At 38.9% G+C, this 19405-nt stretch overlaps 1 protein-coding gene across 1 annotated transcript; it reads right to left on the bottom strand.

Annotated features, from left to right (window-relative positions):
* Positions 1 to 5096: 5096 nt before the first annotated feature.
* LOC123761744 (uncharacterized) lies at positions 5097 to 18548 on the bottom strand. The gene is made up of 8 exons (XM_069339289.1): positions 18457 to 18548; positions 11506 to 11595; positions 11295 to 11400; positions 10850 to 10993; positions 10636 to 10754; positions 9712 to 9798; positions 8537 to 8727; positions 5097 to 6240 (listed from the first exon to the last, which is right to left on the bottom strand). The coding sequence occupies exons 2-5, from the start codon at positions 11593 to 11595 to the stop codon at positions 10690 to 10692; spliced, it is 405 nt and encodes a 134-aa protein (XP_069195390.1). The 5' UTR covers positions 18457 to 18548; the 3' UTR covers positions 5097 to 6240; positions 8537 to 8727; positions 9712 to 9798; positions 10636 to 10689.
* Positions 18549 to 19405: the final 857 nt, after the last annotated feature.

Raw genomic sequence — 19405 nt, 5'->3', positions numbered from 1 at the left:
TCGGTTACCCTTAATGGTGTGTGAGAACCCATCGGTTACCCTTAATGGTGTGTGAGAACCCATCGGTTACCCTTAATGGTGTGTGAGAACCCATCGGTTACCCTTAATGGTGTCTTGTCACCCGAGGAGGTCAAACGACGGAGTGGATGGGATTCTAACCTAGGTTGACATCCTGGCAGATTTCTCCCGCCCTTTCCTATGGTCTCTTGTTTACGAAAAGAAAAGCTGTTTCAATACTTAACATGTTGGTCAAGCAGTCCTTTCAACTTGACCAATGTTTATGCAGTCTCCGTGGTGTAGTGGTAATTAAGACACTCGCCTGGCGTTCCGCGAGCGCTATGTCATGGGTTCGTATCCTGGCCGGGGAGGATTTAATGGGCGCAATTCCTTAACTGTAGCCTCTGTTTAACGCAACAGTAAAATGTGTACTTGGATGAAAAAACGATTCTTCGCGGCAGGGGATTGTATTCCAGGGACCGTAGGATTAAGGACTTGCCCGAAACGCTACGCGTACTAGTGGCTGTACAAGAATGTAACAACTCTTGTATATATCTCAAAAAAAAAAAAAAAAAAAAAAAAATTATAAACAATTACGAAGGGAATGATTATAAAGTTTTTATTTTTATTTTATATATAAGGCCACACATCTCGATCACGTTTCATAAGAGTAACACAAGAGCCACCAGACGGCTTCAGGCTACACCAGGAGGTGTACCCGCCACTCGGTGTATACACTCACAGTTTACTTTAGTCCTGGACTATTACCAGGAACAGTCTATACTTGCTGCTTGGTCAGTAGGCTACTATGGTGGCCTTAATAACTCGCCAAATATTGACACGCCTTAAGTCCAACACCTAACTAAACTTGGTCAGATAAAAGCCTTTTGTATTACAGAAAACATAATCTTGCTGGTCTGGAAATAATCGCAATAAAACAAAGACAATATAACCGAAAAGAAACTTTAATAAATATTGGGTTCTCTGCTATAACGAACATATTTTAATGTCAAAGACGTTTTTTCTCAAGCAACAAAGCAAAGAAATAACGGAAATAAACAGTTAATATTCTCCGTGGCACAGTGGTAAAGCAACTGCCCGTTGCTTTGCGAGGGCAGTTGTTTTTACATATTCATATATATTAAGACATTGATTGTAACCATGATATATATGTGCTTCCGCCTACAGTTTAGACCTATTGTCTTGTGTATGACCTTCTGTCCTGCGTGACAGTCAATACCAGCATTATCCTCACTTTAATAACTGAGCTTTAACTGAAATCCTCAGATTAGGCAAAATTGTAATTAATTTTGTCAATAAAGATGTTAGTAATAATATTAATAATTTGGCCTGGGTTCATATCCTGGTCGCGAGGATTGACTGGGCGTAAATGAATGGGTACCTGGTTGTTAAACAATTTGGAGGGTCGTAATCCAGGGAAAATTAAGATTGAGGACCGGCCTAAAACGCTATGAGTGATATAGTGGCTCTACAAGAATGTAAGAACTCTTGTGTGTATATAAATAAATAAAATAGTTTGAGTGTTAAAAGTGGTACACACATCTTCTATTTTAGGCGTGTGGACCACTGGGTACTTACTGTTCCTCTGTTATAAGGTTTACCAAACCTTTGACAGAAGTCAAGAGTCTGGGAAGATCATTTATTTGTTAGGCTGTGGAGTGGAGTTGGGTTTCCAGTTAGTGAACTACAACAACGGACACACTGTATAATGTATGATGTATGGAGTTGTTGTGAAGGAAGGAGTAACTCTTCTTTTAATTATTGTGGAGGGTGCTAGCAAAGCTAAGTGTACATTAAGAGGAGGGTGCACAACAGTTAACCATGTACCAGTTACACACACATATATTGCTAAGTCAGCCGTCATTTACGTGAAAGAAAACGTACCCACCCTCCACTGTCCCGCCTGGGGATCGAACCCGGGATCTGCGAGTGAGAGTCGAGAAGGTATCCATAGTAACAGTTGTACGTTACCACCTTAACAACATTCATTCAAACACAATAAGTCGTGGGGCTGTGTTGTGATGTGTTGGTTTGTATGGTTTAGAAGGAAACTTAAAGCACTTTACACTCACCTTCACAAAACAATACAATAAGACACATGTAGTTAGTCATTACCACACTATTGCTGGAAAGTCGGGGCTTACAGCTGAAGCTCGACCATGTATGATAGACTTATAATTATAATTGTGAACTTTATAATTGTCAGTGACGACAGATAGATTTGTTTAGTCACATTTGCTTTCATTAGGAATAAATAACAATATTTATCTTTATTAAGTGAACTTTAAAACAAATCAAATTTTGTTCTTAAAAAATAAATTTTATTTTAATGCATAAAAAGGTATTAAAAAATTAAAAAAAATAAGTTATTTATACCCAAATACTCACATAATTGTTTTCTTTCTTTTTAATTAAAATTTATATTTTTATGTAGTTTTTATGGTTGCATACTATCTATAATTTACCTTGAATTTACCTTGAGATTATTTTTGTACATCAGCAACAACGCTGATTTATATTGTCACTTGTTTATTGAGCTTCAGGAGCATGTAATTAGCGTCGTAAACGGTACTGAGCTGTTATACAAAGCCAATTATTCCAGCCGTAAATGTGTCATTCAAGATGTCAAATGACAGATATACTTACAATTATAACAACACACCAACCACGTCACATCTCTCAACACTATACCGAGCAGATCAACAGTCTCCTTGATCTTTCACCATTAGGGAGCCGAGCTGACAGCACGCGGGATTCGTGATCCTGTGTTCGATTCCAGGCGTCGGCGAGAAACAATGGGCAGAGTTTCTTTCACCCTATGCCCCTGTTACCTAGCAGTAAAATAGGTACCTGGGTGTTAGTCAGCTGTCACGGGCTGCTTCCTTGTGGTCGAGGACCGGGCCGCGGGGACACTAAAAGCCCCAAAATCATCTCAAGATAACCTCTCATGTATACAGTTAACACGGATCACAAACACACCAATAACACAATTTCACACATCAAAAATCTGCCCAATAATTCCCATTTGGGTATTATTTGGGCATTCCCATTAATCATCTTTTTGTGTTTGAATCATTGTTATTGAATCAATGATAACCTTAATTTACCTGATGGCCACATCAGGTAAGGAAACGAGGAGACGATAAAGGAGACGAGAGAGATACCAAATAATATACACATGGAAAATACTGGAAGGCCTGGTCCCTAATCTACACAGTAAAATAACAACGTACTGGAGTGAACGATATGGAAGAAAATGCAGAATAGAACCAGTGAAGAGCAGAGGTGCCATAGGCACAATCAGAGAACACTGTATATACATCAGAGGTCCACGGTTGTTCAACGTCCTACCAGCGACTATAAGAAATTGAAATTGAAATTGAAATAAGTTTATTGAGGTAAAATACACACAAAGGGATGAGGTAGCTCAAGCTATTCTCACCCCATTCAGTACAACGTGTTAATATATACATAGACACACATCACAAACACATTACCAAACATTCTGAGGTAAAAATATACATTTCCTCCTTCACAAGTAGTATGGTATCAGACGTACACACAAATACTTTTATGACCTAGGTATACTGTATAGACAATTTGCAAGACACCTGCAGATAATTCAACAAAATATTACAATCTTGGTGCAAAATTCTTATATCGCTCAAGAATATCATCAACCTTTCCGTTGTGACACATCCAGGCTATTTGTTCAGGAACAGTCCTTATCTCAGTGTTTCTATATACATTAATCAACGGACAATCAAGAATATAATGGGCAAGGGTGTGAGACCTTAACATACCACATAGTTTACACTTCGTGTCATTATCATGAACATCTATCCCAAAAATAAATATTGCCGGAAAAACCGTGGACATCTTCAAGAGAAAACTAGACTATTTCCTAAAAGACGTTCGGGATCAACCGGGCTGTGGTGGGTATGTGGGCCTGCGGGCTGCTCCAAGCAACAGCCTGGTGGACCAAACTCTCACAAGTCAAGCCTGGTCTCGGGCCGGGCTTGGGGAGTAGAAGAACTCCCAGAACCCCATCAACCAGGTATCTCTTTAGGGTTAGGCCACTAGGGTTAGTGGCCCCCAAGTAATATAAACAGAACAAAAAATTAGTTAACCATCTATCGATTTCAAACATTTATTGGTTAGTGAGCAGTCATTTATTATTTTTTTAATGTGTTTGAAAATATCCGTTCATATGATATTGGTCTGTAATTGTTTATATTACCTGTCTCTCCTCTCTTACGAAGTGGCGTTACTCCTGCTCCTTTTAAGGACATCAGGAAGAAGAAACATAATACTAGACATTTATTTGCAGAATAGCATAGCTATAGGTAGAGCAATGGAATGAGCAGCACTTTCATACAGAATGGCATACCATAGATTGTATTTCACTAGTATCCCCCAGCTTAAATTTTAAGTGAGTGAATTATAGATATTTAATTATGTTAATTTATTTATATATACTAGAATTTTTACAAGCTTGTTAAACCACTAGCACGCATCGCGTTTCTGGCAGGTCTGAATCCTAATGTTCACAGGTGTACGACCCGCCAAATCGTTTAAGAACCAGGTACCCATTCACTTCTGGGTGAACAGAGGCTACAGTTAAGGATTGTTGCTACAGTTATCAATTACTGATACGACTGCCTCATGAGGCAGTCGTATCAGTCGTACCAGCAAACATTTTCACGTTTTTAAAACGTTCTAAAAACGACATTTCCTTGTTTTCAGCACGTTTATAATTACATTTTAAAAATGTTTTTTGAGAATTTTTATATACGACCTTAGAACGTAAATAAATAACATTTAAAAAAACCTTTTTATAATCTTTTAATTACCTACATTAAAATGTTTAGGGTAAATCAGGGTATAATAGATTTTTAAACTATATCTGAAATAGAAAGGGAGGGAAAGAAAGAAGACATCTGAGAAAGAAATGGACATCCTATATATGTACGTGTAAATTACAAATAAATAGGGTACAAAAAGAGAATTAAAATATTATATTTATTTAAGATTGAGTAATACAACAAAATATATGTAATAGCTCGAAATATATAGACTATATCTATAACAGAATATAAAAGTAAAAATCTAAAAATCTATAAAAATCTATATATGCAATATGTGAACAAAATAGATTTTGTGATCAAGCAGCCTGTGATTCATGTCATGCGGAGATCAGTCTGACGTTACAAGCAGTTATTGTTACTTAAAACTAAAACAAGTAAAATTTCCCGAGTATACAAATAACATTATAGTTTTTCTATGACTAAAAATAAAAATCTATAAATCAAAATTTTAGGACTAAGTATATCTACAATAAAAAATTTTTTAAATAAAAAGCTACAAGAGAATGTAAACACAGTCAAGTATAATATTCATGTAGAAAGAAGAAGATTTCTTTCTTTCAGAGAAAGAAAGAGAAAAAGAAAGAGAAAGAAAGAGAAAAAGAAAGAGAAAGAAAGAAAACAAAAGAGAAAGAAAGAAAGAAAAAGAAAGAGAAAGAAAAAGATAGATAGAAAGAAAAAAAGAGACAAAATATATATTATTCAAGAGAACTTGACAATTAAGCGCCTTCAAACAATTCATGATCAAGCAGGCTGTGATTCATGTCATGCTGAGATCAGTCTGACGTCACAAGCAGTTATTGTTACTTAAAACTAAAACAAGTAAAATTTCCTGAGTATACACTATATACTATATAACAAAACACTATAGTTTTTCTATGACTAAAAATACAAATTATAAATCATTTATTCAAATGTTAGCACCATGCAAGAAGAGAGGGGACAGAACAAAATTAAGGCAAGGGGAGAGAAGACAGAATAGAAACAACAGAGAGGGGAGAGAAATGAGAGAACATTGAAGAGAAGGGGGAAGAGAAAGACAAGACAAGATAAGAAAAAGATACAAGATAAAAATGACGCAAGTGAATTCCACAAATGTAAAAAGTAAAGGAAGAGAGAAGCTAGAAGAGACAGAAAACGAGAGGTGTTAGAAGAGAGGAGGAAAGGAGAGATAAAAAGAGACAAGAAAAACAGGAGAGAAACATAAAAGAAATTAAAAAAAAAAAAGGACATTTGTGAGGAGAGAAAATAAGAGACCAGAGAAGACCATATATCAAGAGTGTGAGGATAAACACTTGTGATTTTCTTAGTAGACATCCTCTGCCTCTTGTATACAAAACGTACTTGCAAGTTTTCCCTGAAAAGATATTAACAAAATTAATTAATATTTATTTATTTGTTTATATAAATTACACACACACAAACTTTATATATATATATATATATATATATATATATATATATATATATATATATATATATATATATATATATATATATATTAGTATATTTTGGTAGCAGTCTTTCCTGTAGACTTTTATTATTAAATATGACCGAAAAAGTAAGATTAATAATTCTAACACGAATTTTCTCAATCTTTCGTACATTTCGTTTCACTGTTGGAGGTAAATCAAAAATCAATTCTCCAAAATTCATTTTTATTTCTAGTCTGACGCGACACGAGCGCGTTTCGTAAAACTTATTACATTTTCAAAGACTTTAGTTCACAAATACACAACTGAATAGAACTTACGCATCTCAGATTTTATATCTACATTTGAGTGAGGTGGAAGGGGTGATGTGGCATTAACACAAGACAGAACAAGATGTGGTATTAATAGGGTATTAATTTCATCAACACAAGACAGAACAAGAGTATTAATAGGGTATTAATTTCATCAACACAAGACAGAACACGAAACAATGGATATTGAATAGAAGTGTTTGTAGAAAGCCTATTGGTCCATATTTCTTGATGCTTCTATATTGGAGCGGAGTCTTGAGGTGGGTAGAATATAGTTGTGCAATAATTGGCTGTTGATTGCTGGTGTTGACTTCTTGATGTGTAGTGCCTCGCAAACGCCAAGCTGCCTGCTATCGCTGTATCTATCGATGATTTCTGTGTTGTTTACTAGGATTTCTCTGGCGATGGTTTGGTTGTGGGAAGAGATTATATGTTCCTTAATGGAGCCCTGTTGCTTATGCATCGTTAAACGCCTAGAAAGAGATGTTGTTGTCTTGCCTATATACTGGGTTTTTTGGAGCTTACAGTCCCCAAGAGGGCATTTGAAGGCATAGACGACGTTAGTCTCTTTTAAAGCGTTCTGTTTTGTGTCTGGAGAGTTTCTCATGAGTAGGCTGGCCGTTTTTCTGGTTTTATAGTAAATCGTCAGTTGTATCCTCTGATTTTTGTCTGTAGGGATAACGTTTCTATTAACAATATCTTTCAGGACCCTTTCCTCCGTTTTATGAGCTGTGGAAAAGAAGTTCCTGTAAAATAGTCTAATAGGGGGTATAGGTGTTGTGTTAGTTGTCTCTTCAGAGGTTGCATGGCTTTTCACTTTCCTTCTTATGATGTCTTCGACGAAACCATTGGAGAAGCCGTTATTGACTAGGACCTGCCTTACCCTACAGAGTTCTTCGTCGACTTGCTTCCATTCTGTGCTGTGGCTGAGACCACGGTCGACATATGCGTTAACAACACTCCTCTTGTACCTGTCTGGGCAGTCGCTGTTGGCATTTAGGCACATTCCTATGTTTGTTTCCTTAGTGTAGACTGCAGTGTGGAAACAATATTCTGATCAAATATTGTGGAAATCAAATATTCTGAGGAAACTACTCCAAGCTTGTACTAAAGAGGCACCCTTCTTGAGCCCGGATGGGCACATGTATAAGCAAGTAGATGGGGTCGCCATGGGTTCTCCCCTAGGTGTCCTGTTTGCAAACTTCTACATGGGTACCATCGAGCAAAAAGTCTTAGTCGACATGAACTTGAAACCGGCCATATACTGCAGGTATGTTGACGACATTTTTACACAGGTACCTGATGTCAGACATCTGCAGGAGCTGAAGGAGGCATTTGAGCAGAGTTCCGTGCTGCGTTTCACTTACGAGATGGAAAAGGATGGGAAGCTGCCCTTTCTAGATGTAACAGTCATGGAAAAGGGCGGAGGTTTCCATGACTTCTAGACATGACCAGGTTTCTACCAAGCCCAAGCCAAGCACTAGAACAAAGTTCTCAAGTCAAGCCTAGCCTCGGGCCGGGCTTGGGGAGTAGAAGAACTCCCAGACCCCCATCAAGCAGATAAGTGTGTGTGTTATGAAGAGATACATCTCAACGACTAACAAAATTAGCAAGAGAAATATAGTCGTTGAAATGTAAGCCTCATCCTAACCATACACTCAAGACCTTGAGAAAGCACTCAGGAGAGTGTGAAAGACTCTGTGTTAATATTACATAATTTACAAATACGTAAGTGTTATATTTTATCCTATCCTATATAAACAAGATTATATCATTATTCTTATTATTTAGCAATTTTATCTTTTCTGCATGAACTATCAAAAAATTTTAATTAGAAAATTAGCAAATATCTGTAATATTTAAGAAGATGAAAAATTGAAGGAAACATTACTGTTAAAATACCACTTACAAATTTTGTTCTGAAACTCGATTCTGCTAACTTCCTATTGAGAGCATTAAGATCACCTTCTGCAGCAATAGGACTTGGTATTAGATCTTCTATGATCTTGTCTGTTTCTTTTGTAGTCAAAGTTGTTTTCAATATCTTCATATCACTTTTCAGTTCATTCACTTCAGTGTATATGGCCTGCAACATGTTACCTGGAAATTTATACAGTATATAGAAAGTGTACATGCTATTATATTACATATCTTGAATGTACATTTAAAATAAAAGCATTATAAAGTATATGTTAAAATGACTGACACTGAGAAAGCACCCAAAAAGTAGGCTATGACTGATGTGATAGATAATGGGATAATTGCTTAGTAATTATAAGAACATAAGAACAAAGGTAACTGCAGAAGACCTATTGGCCCATACGAGGCAGCTCCTATCTATAATCACCCAATCCCACTCATATACTTGTCCAGCCCTACATTTTATGAAACTGCTTATATAATGGGAAGCAAATTCAGCAATCTAACCTGCTCAGTTTGCAGGCTACTTGAACATGAAACTTATGCCTATCACCCATAGGGTACATATAGGTTATAGGCTACATAATAAATTAATTAAACTTTCAAAGCTTACTCATATTCTGCATCATTTCTTTCAAACTCCCATCGTTCTTGTCTGGTGACTTTGGGTCGAATAAATTCCTTTATTGACCTTGGAGTCCTAATGACTAATGTACTTGGCGTGACCAGCTCATTGTCTTTAAGATTGCAAGATTTAGCTATTAAAATCTAACTACTGTACTGTATAATCAACAAATTTCATGAGCTTTTACTACTGCATACTAATATTATAAGTTATACTACATGTCTACATCACATTTAAACTACCCAACATCAGAAAGAGGGTGAGCCAACATCAGAGAGGGTGGGGGGGGGGGGGGTTATCATGAGAGAGAGGAGGGCCAACATGAGAAGAGAAGAAAAAAGAAAAGAAAGAAATAAATAAAGAAAAAGAAAGAAAAGAAAGATAGAGAGACATACAGAGACAGACACACATACACACAGAATAAGAAGAGGTGACAGAACAAAATTAACAAAACAAATTTCAACATGAGAAAAGGGAGGTCAACATGAGAGAGAGAATGAGGGTCAACATGATATATATTTTAAATAATTACTTATTACCTTCATGAAGAAATACTGATGGCGTCAACGGTGTATTGTGAAGTGTAGTCTTCACTGGAGACGGCTTTTGTAGGACTGTTCTATTAGCTGAAAAGGAGTTATGCTTATTTCAAACACTTGTTAACCAAATAATATTTTTAAGACTTTAATATAGTTTGAACATGAGAGAGGTGAGGGTCAACATGAGATACATATTTTAAAAATTAACTTAAGGTAAGGGACAAATTAACACGTAAGGTAAAGGTAAGATAAAGGACAAATTAACACGTAAGGGACAAACAAAAAGAAAAGTAATAACAAACCAGCTTGTTTCTAGTGACTAGATCAAAGGAAAACCAAAATTTCCCTGAACTGTGACAAGTGAAAAGCACCTGCTAGACAAAGTGGGAAAAGTTCACTAGAGGTTATCTTGAGGTTATCTTGAGATGATTTCGGGGCTTTAGTGTCCCCGCGGCCCGGTCCTCGACCAGGCCTCCACCCCCAGGAAGCAGCCCGTGACAGCTGACTAACTCCCAGGTACCTATTTACTGCTAGGTAACAGGGGCATTCAGGGTGAAAGAAACTTTGCCCATTTGTTTCTGCCTCGTGCGGGAATCGAACCCGCGCCACAGAATTACGAGTCCTGCGCGCTATCCACCAGGCTACGAGGCCCCATATGCACATAAAAGAATAATATGCTTAATATTAAACAATTAGAAATAAAAACATTTCTATACAGAAATTCCAGATAAGCATAAAAATTACTCAAAGCTTCTAGTACTTCCAGAAGGAATTAAACAAAAAAAAAAAAAAAAAAAAGCAGGAAGAACTAAGTTTAGAGCAGTTTTTAGTTTTTTTTAAACCAAAAGCATAAATAACCAAACAAAGGAAGCATGGTTAAATATCAATTTAGAACTTTTAATGTTATTTACTACTAATCCTTACATTCACTTAATATACCAGAATAATATGGTATTTTTGTGGAGGACTTATTTCTTTTCAAGCTGTATTCTCATATGAAGATGGCGAACACTTCTTCTTGGATTGAGACGAGTGATGATTGCCTGAAATTATTTAAATTGTTTAATGTATTGAATGGCATTTTTCAACTTGCAAATTTTTTTTAAATTACTGTATGTAGTAGGTTATCAATGCTTACGTTTGTTATTCTCGGAATTCTCTTCTTCATATTTGAAGCATGGTTTCCTTTTTCGTTGTCGAGGATAGCCCATATCGTCTTCAGTTTCGACATTTGAAGTGTCTTCCGCAGCTAAGCATCTTCGTTTTGCAACGTCAAAATCATCTGTAATAATTGAATATAATTAGTAATATATCAGCGAGATATATATTTATCGTTACCTAGTATAGTGAACACTAAGAAATAACTTAAATCAGCTTCCTAAAGAGATGTTTAATAATACGACGTACATGATTTGGAACTTATAACTGGGGCACACAAGTCTTAAGTAGCTATGAGGAAACCCATCTTGTGATTAAAATATAATTATAATGCTGTTTTTATGTCTGCAGTGTTAAAGTTATGGTGAATGAATGAATAGGTGTCTTGTATCTTAAATCTTAATAATTATAAATTTAATACCTACCAGTTGTTGATACGACATGCACTCGCCAGTTTGTCGTGTCTGGCTTTTCATGCTTTTGGGCACTAACTGTATGCCTGCTCCGTGGCCACCAGCACAATATGGTTTCCTGAAAAGTCAAAATAAACTGTTACATGATAATTTTAGCACTAATTTGGAATATTTTTAAACCAACTCAATATATGAAATTTTTTAGTTTCAAAGTAATGCTTACATCATCAGATTTTTCAATCCAGGTTGTGGAGATGATACCCACACTATGATCATTGAAGCCTACCACTGCATACTGCTTTTCAGATGTCATCTACAAAATTGAAAAATCTTATTAAGGGTTGTTCTCCCCCAAAAAAGAAATTAGCATAAAGTTGGTAATAGATTTACTTGACTATGTCAATCATAGATTAGCCACATTTGTAAATGATTTTTGGTTGGTATAAACAGTAGCTGCCATGTATGGACTAAAAGGCTTAATAGTTTTATAGGATACAGTATTTAAATACGTACTTGTCATAAGTCATGTAGTATTGACAGAAAAGTATTTGCGCTTTCTGTCTCGATCATCATACCTGTGCGGTTTAGTTTTCTTGCTGGAATCACCTTCATGGATGAATTCCTAGTAAGAACCTTAAATGATCCAATTAATTTGGAGTTACAAGGTTTCTCAAAGAGAGGTATACTTCTCGAATATACCCTGCAAAGGAACATGCTGTCTCCATTTTCATCGGTGTCACTGACAGTGTCCAAAACTTGGCAGCAAGTTTCATTATTCAGCAAATAGGCATTGTTTGGTGCCTTGGTATATATTTTATGTTCTGTATTTGGTGTATAAATCCTTTGAGCATGCTGCATCTCTTTCAGCCTCTTTGCAATTTGAACAAGAGGGTTTTTACTTGATCGAACCATATTCTTAACCTGCTGCAGGTAATTTTCAAATGGAAATGCTGAACATCTGTCCAAACTACCAAACTCTTTGGCATCAGAGGATATGTGTGTTAGGCAGTGTACATTGTACACTAAAAAATCCTTACCATACAGCTCACGAGCCTTTAACACAAAGTACAGCAAAAGATCATGTGCATAATGGCTGTAATTTAACTGAATCAATTTAGGTGATACAAGAATAGAAATGCCTACACTCAGAGTCAGGAAATGGTCATACAATTCTTTGGGTAAGATCCCCTTCAGTACAATCTTACCGGTGTAGAGAAGGAGTTGCCTGTATTCAGTCGCTTTCCATCTATCAACCTCTGAAAGACTTCGAGGTTTACGTGCAAAGTGCATAGGCACAAATTTTGTTATTTTAATTAGACGCTGACTAATTTCATCAACTTGGCGAGCACATAATTTTATGTTTTTGTTTCGTATCCAGGCAAGAAGTAACCTTTTCATAACCCCAAGACATATCTGATGCATATAGTCTATGGGAAAAGTACTCACCATATTTATATTTAAGTCACAGAATGGTGATCTACCATGGTGATGTTGAGAATTAGATTAATTACGAAAATCTTCATCTGTTCTGAGTTGTAAATTTTTCACTTGTTGATAAGTCATTCTTCCATTCCAAACACCCTCTTGGGTACATCTATCACACCCAAAGTAGCCAGAGTGGAGTTTGATTGCCTTCACCATTGCTTTTGCTGGGGCATCACATATGACTCCTTTTAGTTTTACTGGCAATGTTTTGTCATCATTTTTAAATCCATAGTGCATAATTTTTTTCAATTCCTGAATGAATTCATTTAAAAAATCTAAATCACTAGGTTTAGAGCTTCCGTATGTGAGGACTACTGGGAAAACTCTTATAGGTTTGACATTATTGATAGCACAAAGAACAGGCCATAAACTTTCATTTTTACTTCTAAATATTGGCAAACCATCAATGTTGCAAATTAAAGATATTTCTGCAAAATCTCTTATTGTTGATTTAGGATACAGCCTTAAAGTTTTCAACATTTCCTCCTCTAACCCCAAGTAGATATACATCATGCCTGATTTAGTCTCAGTAGGTATATGTTTAACTGTATTCAGTAACGAACGAGCTGTTTTTGGCAAGTCAGCATGTCTTGAGGTTATCTCGAGATGATTTCGGGGCTTTAGTGTCCCCGCGGCCCGGTCCTCGACCAGGCCTCCACCCCCAGGAAGCAGCCCGTGACAGCTGACTAACACCCAGGTACCTATTTTACTGCTAGGTAACAGGGGCATAGGGTGAAAGAAACTCTGCCCATTGTTTCTCGCCGGCGCCTGGGATCGAACCCAGGACCACAGGATCACAAGCCCAGCGTGCTGTCCGCTCGACCGACCGGCTCCCTTATATTATGTCCCTGTTTTCTCAATTTTTTTAATAAATTATCAATGGCATTGTGTGTTATGCCATATTTATTGACCCATACTAACAATACATCTGATAATGATTTATCATCCTCATCACCACTGCTCTCTGACTCTGATGATATTGGGTCATGCTCATCAATCATGTCCCAAGTCCAATCTCTCTCTCTCTGACTTTCGAGAGATGATGATGCATCTCCATTGACTCCACAACCAATATTAGGTTCTGAATTAGATGACAAAGCAGCATGGTCATCATCTATGCTGTTTGTTGTAACATTGGCCAAAGGATCCTGATTCAACAACTGAATCTCAACCTCATCACTATTTTCATTTTTGCCACGCTGGGACGCCTGTTCTTTTAGGCGTCGTTTTTTGGCCCGTGACATATGCTGCCATCTTGTGTGGTATTCTCTTCTTTCTATAATGTGTGCATACATTCTGAAGGAGAAAGGCCAAGTGCTACATTACCAATTACTATTACAAGATTATTAGTAAAGTACTGTACTGCAAAAAGCAAATAAAATGGGGTAAACTAAACTTTGAAAACAAATAATAATTAAAACAGGTAAATTAGTAAAATAACAAAGGCTTAAGCAGACATGACTCTGCTTAAGCCATGTAAAGCAGACAGAGAAGATGGCAATATATAAGGGGAAAAAATTAAAAAGCTAGGATATAAAACTAATTGAGATCAAAAGCATAAATTACTAAAGTAGGGGAAAAAATAACAAATGACTTCATAAAAAAATTATCCAATTGCCAACAGCAACTTGGTAGTACGAGTCTAAGTCTAAGAAACAAAAACAATTTAAATGCTGTTATCTGCAATGAAACAATACATACTATTGCACGTACCGAAACATTGATGAATGTAAAAAATAGAGAACTATTTGCTGAATGTCCCATAAATGGAATTAAACTATTTCACACAAAGATATAATACACAAGGAGGGGGGAGAAGCCATGTATGTTAGGGAATATTTGAAATGTAGTCTCGAAAAGTACACAACTGTGATAGGAAAATTAGGTCACATGGAGGAGTGGGTCTGTATACTATGGAAGACCTTGTATGCTCGGAGCTCCTTAACGTTACAAATGAGGTGGTAGAGGTATTGGGATTAAAAATAGAGAAAATAAATTTAGTGATTATTCTAATATACAAACCGCCAGATGCAACGGCCGAGGAATTCACAGAACAGATAAACAAAATGGAGAACCCGATACCTGATATTATCTTCCTAGGTGACTTCAACTTGCCTAGTCTAAGATGGAGAATAGCAAACAATAATATTATACCAGGAAATTTATCGAGACCTAACCACTCAGCTTCCTGGCAATACGTTAGTAATGAATAAATATGATATATTTACTCATTATAATGTTGGTGCTGAATGTACAACACGAAAAAACATAATTTTAATCTGAAAAAGTATCTTTTTATAAAGAAATTAGACGAAAATAAAGAGCTGGTGACGCCAAATCAAGTCGACAATCCAAGCAACGGTTAGGTTAGGTTAGGTTAGGTCAACCTAACCTAACATATTATATTTATTCATTACTAACGTATTGCCAGGAAGCTTTGTGAAGCTTGTGGTAGCTTGTGGGAATTAGACAGACCCTCATTTTAACAGAAACTTGGCTAAGTAAAGACTATACCAAACTCTACAACTTAGCTGGTTATAAAGTAATTCATAATTGGAGGCCTAATAAAAAAGGAGGTGTTATACCAAAACAGATGCAGAACTAGGAAACAGGAATTCAACAGAAATTTTGAAATTGTTCACAATTTTTGTTAGACCAAAGTTGGAGTATGCAGCAGTTGTATGGTGACCATATCTTAAGAAGCATATCAACAAACTGGAAAGGGTGCAGAGACATGCCACTAAGTGGCATTAACTAAATGCCATTAAATATGCCAAATATACTACATAAATATACATACTACACATGCACAATAATTGTCCTGGGTCCAATGTCCTGGGACCTCTGATATCCATAATATATATATATATATATATATATATATATATATATATATATATATATATATATATATATATACATATATATATAAATGATTTATATTTAGGGTTTAGATTTAGATTTATAATACATCATCCAGGGCCATCAACACACCTCCAGCTAGGGCCATCAACACGCCTCCAGCTAGGGCCATCAACACGCCTCCAGCTAGGGCCATCAACACGCCTCCAGCTAGGGCCATCAACACGCCTCCAGCTAGGGCCATCAACACGCCTCCAGCTAGGGCCATCAACACGCCTCCAGCTAGGGCCATCAACACGCCTCCAGCTAGGGCCATCAACACACCTCCAGCTAGGGCCATCAACACACCATCCAGCTAGGGCCATCATCACACCTCCAGCTAGGGCCATCAACACACCTCCAGCTAGGGTCATCAACACACCTCCAGCTAGGGCCATCAACACACCTCCAGCTAGGGTCATCAACACACCTCCAGCTAGGGCCATCAACACACCTCCAGCTAGGGTCATCAACACACCTCCAGCTAGGGTCATCAACACGCCTCCAGCTAGGGCCATCAACACGCCTCCAGCTAGGGCCATCATCACACCTCCAGCTAGGGTCATCAACACACCTCCAGCTAGGGTCATCAACACACCTCCAGCTAGGGCCATCAACACGCCTCCAACTAGGGCCATCATCACACCTCCAGCTAGGGCCATCAACACACCTCCAGCTAGGGCCATCATCACACCTCCAGCTAGGGCCATCAACACACCTCCAGCTAGGGCCATCATCACACCTCCAGCTAGGGCCATCAACACGCCTCCAGCTAGGGCCATCATCACACCTCCAGCTAGGGCCATCAACACGCCTCCAGCTTGGGCCATCAACACACCTCCAGCTAGGGCCATCAACACAACACCACCATCAACACACCTCCAGCTAGGGCCATCAACACACCTCCAGCTAGGGCCATCAACACGCCTCCAGCTAGGGCCATCAACACACCTCCAGCTAGGGCCATCAACACACCTCCAGCTAGGGCCATCAACACACCTCCAGCTAGGGCCATCAACACAACACCACCATCAACACACCTCCAGCTAGGGCCATCAACACACCTCCAGCTAGGGCCATCAACACACCTCCAGCTAGGGCCATCAACACCACAACACCATCAACACACCTCCAGCTAGGGCCATCAACACACCTCCAGCTAGGGCCATCAACACACCTCCAGCTAGGGCCATCAACACACCTCCAGCTAGGGCCATCAACACACCTCCAGCTAGGGCCATCAACACACCTCCAGCTAGGGCCATCAACACAACACCACCATCAACACACCTCCAGCTAGGGCCATCAACACACCTCCAGCTAGGGCCATCAATACACCTCCAGCTAGGGCCATCAACACGCCTCCAGCTAGGGCCATCAACACACCTCCAGCTAGGGCCATCAACACACCTCCAGCTAGGGCCATCATCACACCTCCAGCTAGGGCCATCAACACACCTCCAGCTAGGGTCATCAACACACCTCCAGCTAGGGCCATCAACACACCTCCAGCTAGGGTCATCAACACACCTCCAGCTAGGGCCATCAACACACCTCCAGCTAGGGCCATCAACACACCTCCAGCTAGGGTCATCAACACACCTCCAGCTAGGGCCATCAACACGCCTCCAGCTAGGGCCATCATCACACCTCTAGCTAGGGTCATCAACACACCTCCAGCTAGGGTCATCAACACACCTCCAGCTAGGGCCATCAACACGCCTCCAGCTAGGGCCATCATCACACCTCCAGCTAGGGCCATCAACACACCTCCAGCTAGGGCCATCAACACAACACCACCATCAACACACCTCCAGCTAGGGCCATCAACACACCTCCAGCTAGGGCCATCAACACACCTCCAGCTAGGGCCATCAACACACCTCCAGCTAGGGCCATCAACACACCTCCAGCTAGGGCCATCAACACACCTCCAGCTAGGGCCATCAACACACCTCCAGCTAGGGCCATCAACACACCTACAGCTAGGGCCATCAACACGCCTCCAGCTAGGGCCATCAACACACCTCCAGCTAGGGCCATCAACACACCTCCAGCTAGGGCCATCAACACACCTCCAGCTAGGGCCATCAACACACCTCCAGCTAGGGCCATCAACACGCCTCCAGCTAGGGCCATCAACACACCTCCAGGGCCATCAACACGCCTCCAGCTAGGGCCATCAACACACCTCCAGCTAGGGCCATCAACACACCTCCAGCTAGGGCCATCAACACACCTCCAGCTAGGGCCATCAACACGCCTCCAGCTAGGGCCATCAACACACCTCCAGGGCCATCAACACACCTCCAGCTAGGGCCATCAACACAACACCACCATCAACACACCTCCAGCTAGGGCCATCAACACATCTCCAGGTAGGGCCATCAACACACCTCCAGGGCCATCAACACACCTCCAGCTAGGGCCATCAACACAACACCACCATCAACACGCCTCCAGCTAGGGCCATCAACACGCCTCCAGCTAGGGCCATCAACACGCCTCCAGCTAGGGCCATCAACACACCTCCAGCTAGGGCCATCAACACACCTCCAGCTAGGGCCATCAACACGCCTCCAGCTAGGGCCATCAACACACCTCCAGGTAGGGCCATCAACACACCTCCAGGTAGGGCCATCAACACACCTCCAGCTAGGGCCATCAACACACCTCCAGCTAGGGTCATCAACACGCCTCCAGGGCCATCAACACACCATCCAGCCTACCACCAGAAGCTTATATATATACTACACATGTCTAAGAGCAAATAAAAGAAAACAGTTACCTTAACTATTGAAGATGCAGCAGGAGTTTGTGGATAAGCCAGCAGCAGTCCCTCTCGACACGGTTTTAAAATGGCGGCGACTACCACAACATGCAACGAGCCTAAAGAATGTCCAGCGCTAGCATTATCTAAACGCTATTATATATTATCAAGCAATACGGAAATCTAAAATGAAAAAAATGTTACAAATAATTGTATTAAATATTTATTTGCAATTACAATACCTCGGAAATATATTTTTGCGTTAGCAAAATATATTAAGTTCGTATTTAGTTTAAATCATTTAAATTATTTACAAATAATAACCTGATTTTACCTGATGGCCACTAACATTAATGTTTTATGTTGATACATTTCATACCCTTATTATTTCAATTTCTTTCTTTATTATGCACTCCATACCCATCCCGTGGGCGGTGGTGTAAAGGATTACAAAGGCACATAATGGGTTCAGGAACTGAACTCTCTAGTTTGTTTAGCTAAGCAAATAACAATTTTTGACGCTAGTTACAAAATTATTAATGTTATATATACATGTACACACTCTTATACATACATGTACATATATATATATATATATATATATATATATATATATATATATATATATATATATATATGTCGTACCTAGTAGCCAGAACGCACTTCTCAGCCAACTATGCAAGGCCCGATTTGCCTAATAAGCCAAGTTTTCCTGAATTAATATATTTTCTCTAATTTTTTTCTTATGAAATGATAAAGCTACCCATTTCATTATGTATGAGGTCAATTTTATTTTATTGGAGTGAAAATTATCGTAGATATATGACCGAACCTAAGCAACCCTACCTAACCTATCTTTATAGGTTAGGTTAGGTTAGGTTGCCGAAAAAGTTAGGTTAGGTTAGGTTAGGTAGTCGAAAAACAATTAATTCATGAAAACTTGGCTTATTAGGCATATCTGGCCTTG

The sequence above is a fragment of the Procambarus clarkii genome, chromosome 5, assembly GCF_040958095.1.
Source record: "Procambarus clarkii isolate CNS0578487 chromosome 5, FALCON_Pclarkii_2.0, whole genome shotgun sequence".
NCBI classification, from domain to species: domain Eukaryota; kingdom Metazoa; phylum Arthropoda; class Malacostraca; order Decapoda; family Cambaridae; genus Procambarus; species Procambarus clarkii.
The sequence above is the reverse complement of the archived record's forward strand: the minus strand, read 5'-3'. Positions and strand labels throughout refer to the sequence as shown.

Bases quoted from the DNA above. Each gene is read 5' to 3' on its own strand.
- LOC123761744 (XM_069339289.1), bottom strand. From the start codon at position 11,595: ATGACATCTGAAAAGCAGTATGCAGTGGTAGGCTTCAATGATCATAGT. The intron at 11,401-11,505 runs GTAAGCATTACT...TTGACTTTTCAG, and splicing joins GGATTGAAAAATCTGATGAT to GAAACCATATTGTGCTGGTG. The intron at 10,994-11,294 runs GTAGGTATTAAA...CAATTATTACAG, and splicing joins GCATGTCGTATCAACAACTG to ATGATTTTGACGTTGCAAAA.